The sequence below is a fragment of the Vigna radiata genome, chromosome 2 (genome assembly GCF_000741045.1).
Source record: "Vigna radiata var. radiata cultivar VC1973A chromosome 2, Vradiata_ver6, whole genome shotgun sequence".
NCBI lineage: Eukaryota > Viridiplantae > Streptophyta > Magnoliopsida > Fabales > Fabaceae > Vigna > Vigna radiata.
In genome coordinates, this window is record NC_028352.1 from 5,156,094 (window position 1) to 5,166,098 (window position 10,005).

At 33.2% G+C, this 10,005-nt stretch overlaps 1 protein-coding gene across 1 annotated transcript; it reads left to right on the plus strand.

The window, feature by feature from the left end:
- Positions 1–1,323: 1,323 nt before the first annotated feature.
- On the plus strand, positions 1,324–3,847 carry LOC106756653 (exocyst complex component EXO70H1-like). The gene has a single exon (XM_014639153.2). It carries the CDS (start codon positions 1,774–1,776, stop codon positions 3,625–3,627), a length of 1,854 nt encoding a protein of 617 aa, XP_014494639.1. The 5' UTR covers positions 1,324–1,773; the 3' UTR covers positions 3,628–3,847.
- Positions 3,848–10,005: the final 6,158 nt, after the last annotated feature.

Sequence of the window (10,005 nt, forward strand, 5' to 3'; positions counted from 1 at the left end):
AGATATAAAGGTTCAAAAAACTATGTTACAACAAAAAAATTTAGAATATTTTTTAGGATTTTAGGAAGAAGGAAAAATAACTTAAAATGAGACTATAATAACATGTTTCTTCCAATTGGTTCATATTGTTCTAATGAATCCCACATAAATCTATACATCGTCACACAAGTATTTAAAAATACAAAATGACAACACGTACAAATTATCTGTGCAAAACTTATTTTTTTTATATATTCGAATTAAAGATGATGGAATGAATAACCAATACGAAAAAAATATAGAAAAGGTTATATACTAAATAAGGAGCAAATGTTATAGTTGTAAATAATCAAATATGTAAAAATCTAATGAGAAAAGTTGTTATCACTACAAACTTCTAATTCAAGCTGATTGGTCTAAGTAAAAAACTATGTGTCTAGAATTCGCTATTAAAATTGAAGCTAACGTGAAATCTTCACTTTACAAATTAGATACAATTATATTTTTAAAATACTTAAAAGATATATTTACTATATATTAACTTATTGTTTAATATATTATATAGTATAGTAATTGATTATCTAGTATATAAAAAATAGAAAAATAATATTTTATAATATAATCATTAACAAAATTTATTTAATATCTTTATATCTGTTTATCCGTAACTTCAGAACCTCATAAATACAGTATTTTACTAAAAGAGCGCTTATTCAATTTTCATACTCCATCTTCTTATAACACTCAATTTTCATTAAAAGACAACATCGTGACTCTAGAAAGCTTTATAATTTACTTTGAAGAGACCTCAATCAAATTCGGCAAGAAAAATTATTGTTGTTATTATTATTATTTATATTGTTATTATGTGAAGTGGACTTTAATTCAGTAACGTTTCATTTCTTAGAAACTATTCCGAAGAGTTTATAGTTGGATAGGCTCAGTAATGAAGTTTTGGCGTGTAAAAACAATCATGGGAAAGGAATGGTTTTTCTTTCTTAAAAGAAAATGATATTTTAACACTATTTTTTGACATCATTTTGATACTGCACACGTGTCAAAATGTGGTTGGACGATTTCAAATTAAAAAAACAAACTTTGGTTTTTCTCTTTCAAATATATCCTTGTCTCAACTTTTTTAATTTGAAATCATCCAATCATATTTTGATACGTGTGCAGTGTCAAAATAGTATAAAAAATGGTGTTAAAATATCATTTTCCTTTCTTAAAACACTGTTACTCGTTTCTGAAGTTGGACGAATTTTAAAAAGGAAAATAAAAGATCTGTGTGCAAAACTGAAAATTTGTAGGTGTTGGTGAACGCGGAAACAATTTTGGTTTGGAAATAAGTGCTTAATTTTGTTGTGATTGTGTGAGCAGCAAGAAAGGACAATTTAATTTGAGGTTGAAATATAGTAATTCATGATTGCAATGAGGTAAGCCTCTGGTGGCTAATTGATGAATCTTGTTGGCATCTTCGTGGAACACAAGAGCAGGAGGAGTGTATTAACATTGCAACATTGTTACCTTACCGCGTATAAAAAATCCATCCAACGCAAGCTATTACGCTTTCAGTCTCATCAACAGAAAAGTCAACCTGATTAGTCAAACGCTCGTCTATTTAAACCCCTCACGCTTCTCACACCCACAAACTAAACTGCTCCATCATTCTCTCTCTCTCTTCTTCTCCTCTGCAACAACTCAGTTCAAGACTGACCTTGTGAAGAAACCAACACACGTTAACTGAACTTAAAGCCATTAATCGTCATCAATTCATCATTCACACACAACAAAATGCCGAGAAAAGGAATGAGAAGCATTTTCTTCAGGCCTTCATCTTCTCCTTCATCCTCCACCTCATCACAACCACCTCCCTCCCCTCTCCGCACATTTTCAGACTCCTTAATGGAACAGAACATACAAATCGCAGAGGCTCTCGTGACCAAATGGGACGATTCCAAACTCGGAACGCCGCTTTTCAGCGGCACGCGCCAGGAAGCCAGAAAGTACCTTGACGCTGTAAAGGGACTACAATCCGCTATGCAGTACTTCGTCGCACAGGATTCCACCTCCGCCACTCTTGTGCGCGCTCAGTTCCTCATGCAGCTCGCCATGAAGACGCTTCAGAGAGAGTTTTACCAGATTCTTTCCTCCAACAGAGACCACCTGGATCCTGAAACTGTCTCCGCGCGCTCCTCCATTGATCTCCGCAGCAGCGTCTCTGAGTACGTTTCCGATTATGACGACGAAATCACAGCCTCCGAGGATGACTTCCGCATCTCCGAGACCGAGCGTGTGTCAATGCTCGCCATGGAGGATTTGAAAGCCATTGCGGATTGCATGATTTCCTCCGGCTACGGGAAAGAGTGCGTCAGCGTTTACATCCTCATGAGAAAATCTATTGTCGACGAAGCGCTGTACCATCTCGGAGTGGAAAAATTAAGCCTCGCTCGGGTTCAGAAACTAGACTGGGAGGTTCTCGAGTTGAAGATCAAGAAATGGTTGAACGCTGTTAAAGTCGCCGTTGGAACTCTCTTCCACGGCGAGAGAATCCTCGCTGACCACGTCTTCTCCTCGAATCCCGAAAAGAGGATCTCGGAATCCTGTTTCGCTGAAATCACCAAAGACGGCGCCGTTTCGCTGTTCGGATTCCCCGAAATGGTGGCGAAGTGCAAGAAATCGCCGGAGAAAATGTTCAGGACGTTGGATTTATACGAAGCGATCTCTGACCGGTGGACTCGGATCGAATCCATATTCTCTTTCGAATCCACGTCTGCCATTCGCTTACAGGCCATTACGTCCATGGTGAAACTCGGAGAAGCCGTTAGAACGATGCTAACGGACTTCGAAACCGCGATTCAGAAGGACTCCTCCAAGACAACGGTCCCTGGCGGTGGGGTCCACCCTCTCACGCGCTACGTGATGAACTACCTAACTTTCCTCGCCGATTACAGCGGGGTGTTGGTTGATATAATCCCTGATTTGCCGCAATCGCCGTTGCCGGAGTCTTACTACCGTAGCCCGATGCGCGACGAAAACCCGCCAGCGTCGGAGTTATCCGAGAAAATCGCGTGGCTTATCCTCGTTGTGCTGTGCAAGCTCGACGGCAAAGCGGAATTCTACAAGAGCGTAGAGCTTTCATACCTGTTTCTGGCTAACAACATGCAATACGTCGTGAGTAAGGTGCGTAGATCGAACCTGGGGTTCCTTCTCGGAGAGGAGTGGTTGGCGAAGCACGAATCGAAGGTTACTGAGTACGCGTCCAAGTACGAGCGCGTCGGGTGGAGCAAGGTGTTCGCGTCGTTACCGGAAAATCCAGCGGCGGAGGTGAAGGTGGAGCAGGCAAGGACCCACTTCATGAAGTTCGACGCTGCGTTTCATGAAACGTGCAGAAAACAGTCGTCGTGGGTGGTATCCGACCCGAAACTGAGAGACGAAATCAAAGGCTCGATAGGTTCGAAGCTGATGCAAAAGTACAGCGAATTTTACGAGAAGAATCGGGTCGGGTCAAAGTCCGTTCGGTTTATTTTGCCCGAAGATATTGGGAAAAATTTGTCCAACATTTTGTGCGGGAATGGAGATTTGGACAGTGTCTCCTCACATTCTTCGTCAACAACGTCGTCTTCTCATCGCTCTAGTCGGCGGTGAACTTAAAATTGCCGTCGATAACTGACGACGATATATTCCATAATTTTTTATTATTCTTATTTGTAATTTAAGTTAAATATTAAAAAAACTGTCCTGAAAGATAAAATAGAATGAAGACAAGATAGTGAATGTTCCTATCTGTAACGTGTCCATGGACGCTACACTTTTTTTTTTTCTTTTTCTTTTGATGATGGTACATTAATATTATACTTTTTTTCTTATTCAATTGCTTTACTTTATATTATTCTTAAAAAATATATTATTATTATTTTAAGGTGGCTAAATAGATGTTGAAACATCAAGATCTTATAACATCAAGAGAGAAAATGAACCCTAATTACAAAACTCGCATTAAAATATAGGTACTTCATAGTTGGTAGTATGTATCAGTCGTAGGATGAGGTATCGAGTTTTGAAAAGGAATAAACTTATTATAGGACTTTTAGCTACTTATTAATTAATATGCAAAGATAACAAAGCAACTAAATAAAATTTATAAAATACATCTCTCACTACAAACATATAAACTTAATTCTAAATGCTTAAGCTAAAAAGCTGGAAATTATAACGAAATACTTTTTGGCTAGAAGAATTTCATACTATTATTACGTAAAGGGCCATATAAATATAAAGTTCTTATCTGAATTATTTTACCTTGCTCAAGGTTTCACTCTCTTGAAGCCTAGATTCAGATTAACCAAATTAGCTTTGTGGTTGGACCAATGAATATACATGGAGCATTGGGCTCAATCACAATCATTTTTTGTTCCAATGGAGCAATTTAAAACATTTCATTAAACTAAATAAGTTTCAAATTTTGTTTTAGTTTTATAAAATAAGTATGTCAAGACAAACAAATACCATAATTAAAGAAAGTTGAAGAAAAATTACTAAACGGGCTGGCCATTACTTTTGGAGTCTTTCTTTTTTCATCTCCAAACGTTTCTTTCTAGATTCTCGAATTTTAAAAATAACGCGTAACAAAATGAGATTTGTAAGTAATAATTACTGTATTTCTATATCTTTAACAAATTTCAAAATCGATAACTTTCAATAGATTTTAAAATCTATTGAATTTTTTTTTGAAGATTTAGACTAATATTAACATTCGTTAATATTTTCAACAAATTCGTTAAAATTTTAAAAAAACATTTTAAACAAATTTCAAAATATATTAAACACAAAAGTGGAAGTATATGATTATTTTAACTGTAGGGAGAGAAAAATTTTAAAAAAGTTATTTTAAGATTTTATCATACGGAAGATAGTTTTGAAATTTTAAAAAAGTTTAGAAGTGGAGGGAGAAATGATTGGAATTGCAGGGAGAAGCTTTTTATTTTTGCAGTATGATGGACCATGGCTGGAATAGATTTTTCGTGTCCGTTTAAAATGCATGTTTGGGCTTCCAGATTGTTTATTCAAGGGGTTGTTTCCTTCATCTCTCTTTTCTCTTCTACCCTTTAATTTATTTTTCTATTCTTATTTTATCCAAGTTTATTTTTAAGGTTAAACTTTTATACAAAAATCTCCTTAAACGGATACGAAGATCCGTATGGATGTCAACATCCGTTTAAGATAAAAACAGATGTCAACATCCGTTTAAGGTAAAAACGAATGTTAACATCCGTTTAAGGTAAAAAAAGATGTCACCATCCGTTTAAGGTAAAAACGAATGTCACCATCCGTTTAAGGTAAAATCGGATATTGATGTCAACATTTGTTTAAGGTAAAAACGGATGTCCACCACATCTCCAACCTCGGCAGCCGCGCTGTTGAGTCCCTGTTCCGCACCAGGCCTATTGTCGAGATCCGGAAGACTGAGGCAGCGACGCGAAGGCAGATCAGAGGAGGTCAGGCAATTGGTCGGCAATAGGTACCGCGAGCTGATCGACTTCGTCGAATCGTCCCATGAAGCCCTCCTGCAATGACATCTCTAGCAACATCATCGTCGTGCACGATCGCATCCGCTCCCTCTCCCTCTCCCAATCCCAGTCCTAAGCCTGGACCTACGGCGCCGCGTTAAGTACCTCACCGACACGCCCGAGAACATCTAGGGTTGCCTCGACGAAGGGATGTTTCTGGATGCCGCGTCGCGCTATGTGCGTGCCAAAAACGTGCACCATCACTTGTTCGTCGATTCTGATGACTAGAAGAAGAAGTTCCTCTCCAATTTCGCCATGCTCCAACACCAGTGGCAGATCTTTGATAGCTTTAGGGCACAGATATGCCAGCGCAACCACGATTGGTTGCTCGATCCAGGTGGTTCTCTCTGTGCACCTCCATTCTAACCTCGCACCCAATTAGTGCTTTTGCGAGAAAAACATGCTCCCCGTCGAAGTCATCGACAACGGATTCGCCAACCTCGTTATCGACTGTCCCAACTTGCGTCGCCTCCAAGTCATTGCCGCCAGCTAGATGGGGCTGCTGAGCATCGCGGAGGAGTGTCTCTCAAACTACAATACTGATTCAAAAGCTTGGTGGAGGTGGGGTGAGGGAGGTGGGCTGGGAGCATAGTGTAAAATAGGGATGAGGGTTAAAAGTTAAAAAGGGTAAAAAAGGTAAAAAAAAAGTTATTTTTTTAATTAAAAAAATTAAAAAAAATTGAGGAGGTGGAGGAAGGAAATGAGGAGATAGATGAAGCAACACCCTTCTTCAAGTATTCGGCCCATCACACAACCATTAAATTGGGCCAGGACTCTTTTCTAGCTTCCTCCTGTATACGTTGTGAATGTTGGAATGAATTTCACTTTATTTCATTAATAGTTTCATATTTTCATTATCGCTTATTTGGTTTCATTCTTTTAAAATTTTTTAGTTATGATGGTAATATTTTTATTTAACAATGAAGAACATACAATTTAATGGTTACGCAAAAACTATCTAGAGTTGATGGAAATTGACTTGTTATATAAAATACTGGTGAAAATGCATGCATTTAGATATATATGTTTATTTTACTTATCATAATAAAAAATAATAAAATATTAATATTATTATTATTATTATTATAATTTTGAAGCTAAATATAAATAATTATAATTTTATCATAAATAAATTTCATTTATTTTATAGGTATTTTTTTAAGTAAAATAATAATGAAAATTTTAAAAATGTGGTCAAATTGAAAAAACAGTTAAATTTTAGAAAACAGTAAAATTGATAAATAATTATTTTAATTTATAAAAGCTTTTATTTAAAAAATAAATTATAAAAATAATTTAGACACCAAAAAAGAAATTTCTTTTATACGTGTAGATTAGTCGAAAAATCAATGACCATTGTTTAAATAGTTACACATAATAACCTATTTAATATATCGGAATACCTTTGTTAAAATAAAGCCATAAGGTAACAGTTCCAAAATATTAGTTATTTACTAAAAACATAAAAATGTCAACAATGAGGTTGATCCCTTTGTTTGTATAATTTTTGTTTAATATAAAAAAGTTTATATAAATATCGAATTTCGACAGTGATAAAATAATTCATCATACCAACATTTCACGTATTGATAATACATATATTCATTTTCATATCAATAGAATTATATGATAGACTATAGTATGTCTTATTAGTACCGTAAATGTTGGTTCCCTTATACTAATATTTTATTTTTCATAAAAAATATTATTCTATTGAAGAGAAAAAGAAAATATTGCAAATAATCTTGGCGTAGTGTGGTATGTATTAACAGCAAAATTTAAACACAAGATATTCTCTACTCACAGTTGATCGAAAATAATAATGTTGCGTGTTTTATCTTATTTAATAAATATATTTATAGAAGTGTTTAGAAGTTATATTAGTTTGAAGTCATATGAGAAAATAAAATTTAAAATAAATTATATTTGATCCATTGTAATATTTTATTTTATAGAATAAAACTAATAAAATACGATATTTAATAATTGTTAATAGTTTTTTATTGTTTAAAAGTTTAAGTCTAAGATAATTTATATACTTTTTCTTTATTTCACCATTCAAAACGTTTTTCAAAGACAAAATTGTGACGGATAAAACTTCAAAATAGACAATATCTCATATGTATGATGATTACCTTGACGAAGTTACTTGATGGACTGTGATCAAAATATTGACGTGGAGTCGATAACATAACTTTTTGTCCCTTAAGTCTTTCATTAGGAATGACCAATCATTCCTCTTAGACCTCAATTAGGGGTTTATGTTCATTGCATAGCCAATAATCTCACTTTTGTAGAATCATTGTAGTCCACGCCCAATAGTCTCATTGGATTTCACCATATTACTCACAAAGTTAATCCCTTATTATAAAAAATTCAATTTGATTGGACAGTTAACAAAGCGGGAATCCTAAGATGATGCTGACTAGAAAAATTAGGTGGTGCTTAACACTTGAAAAGTGTCGCCTGACGCATGACCCCATGAACCCACTAATTCAAGTGTGTCTGACGGTCTAAAAGTGTTGTCCAACGCCCCTGAGTGAGTGGCCACAGTCTTTGTCGTGCTCGATGACACTGCAATAATGGTATATCAACTCCTAAGACTATCTCCATGAGCTTTGATTGAACAATTTGACTCCTCTTGAGTTAATCCCCACTTAATAAACTTTCAAACACTTCAAATTTCATATTTTTAACTCGAGTCAAGTCAGATTACTCAAATAAAGAATCTTAGAGACATTAAACTCACAGAAAAACTATAAAACTTATGCATTTGACTACACAATTGATACAAAAAAATACATATAAAATGGATTAAATTAAAGTACAATATAACATTAAATAACAGTCAAGCATATATACATATAATTAACAAAACAATTTAACTTCAAATAATAAAATTGACCTCCCTCACATGTGAAAACAACCCTTAACAATTTTAACATTTTAAAACACCTTTCGCTTCACATGATGTTTTATCTGCACATAAGGACATAATAAGAACGATCAGAATCTATCATAAGGATTACTGATCAACAAAGAGTTGTATTGATGATTCAAATAGCACATGCAAACAAGAAAGTTCTTCATCCAAGATGAAAACATATTAGTCATAAAAAATGAAAAAAGCAAAGAATTACTTGATAAAATTAAAAAACTTGCGGTGAAGATCACTTCAACCGTAAGACAAACGGAGGGTGACAATTTCTATAAAAAAGTAAAAAAAATATCTAAAAAAGTGGTTTATAAATAAATAATATTTTTTAAAATAATAAAACTCGTTTATAAAATTTTTTATTTATATGATTTCTTTTATATTAAAATAATTAAGCCTTACTACTTTGAAACTATTTTCAATTTTCAAATATTATTTTCTACGTACTCACGATATTCATTAAGATATTAAAAAAATATAAGATATTTAATTCTTTATTGCGGGATTAAAATATTTCTAATTTTTAAGACAAAATAGGTTCACCTTTAAATATTTAGTTTAATTATTTTATTTGAAATATATATTTTTTTATAATTATCATCGAAGCTAGCTGAACGTGTTTGACCAGTGCTAGGGAAGATGAAAAAAGGATCGCCAGAAAAGTGGGACGACGACTGTGAGCGGACGTTCCAGGACATTCAAACCATCCTAATGAATCCTCCGTTCATGAATCGACCGACACCTGGGAAGGAGTTATAAGTTTACTTGGGAGCCTCTGATACGACTGTTAGCGTCGTCTTTGATTTAAAATATTTTAAAATAGTTGTCCGATGATAAGATTATTGCGTAAAAAAAATTAATTCCGAACATTAGTTATAATTATTTTTATAATATTCAAACTAAAAAGAAATCAACGGCTAAATTAAATTAGTGGATCTGTCTATATTTATTTAAGAATATTTTGTTGAATCAATTTATTTGATGTATTTATTCAAAGTGAATTGTCTCTATTTTCTTTCCACATAGAAATGTTCATTTATTTACTAAACATTATTATAAATATAATAATTAAAAATAAAAAATTTCACTCTAAATAATATAACAAACCAATAAATTAATAAATTAAATATTCAAACAATTTAAACATTATTAAATAAAATTATTATAATATTTAAAGAGATTAAATTGTCAACTTCTATAATTACGAGTATTAAATAGTTATAATAAAAGAATATGAAAAAAACAGTTAAAAATTAATAAAAGATTGTTATTAATATATTATAGATAAATTTATATTCAATCTAACTCAAACTTATTTAATTTACTGAGTTAAAGTATTAGATTTCATTTAATCTAATTTTTTTAAACTTAATTTACCGTCAAATCTATAATAAATCAGATTGATTCACGAGTTAGAATTTATTTATGTGTATGCTTTTTAATTTTTGAATTTATCAGCTGAATATAAAGTAATATAACAGACAAACCAAATCATATTTATGATTTTATAGTTTAATTAAT

Coding starts and splice junctions, on each gene's coding strand:
- LOC106756653 (XM_014639153.2), top strand. CDS start 1,774: ATGCCGAGAAAAGGAATGAGAAGCATTTTCTTCAGGCCTTCATCTTCT.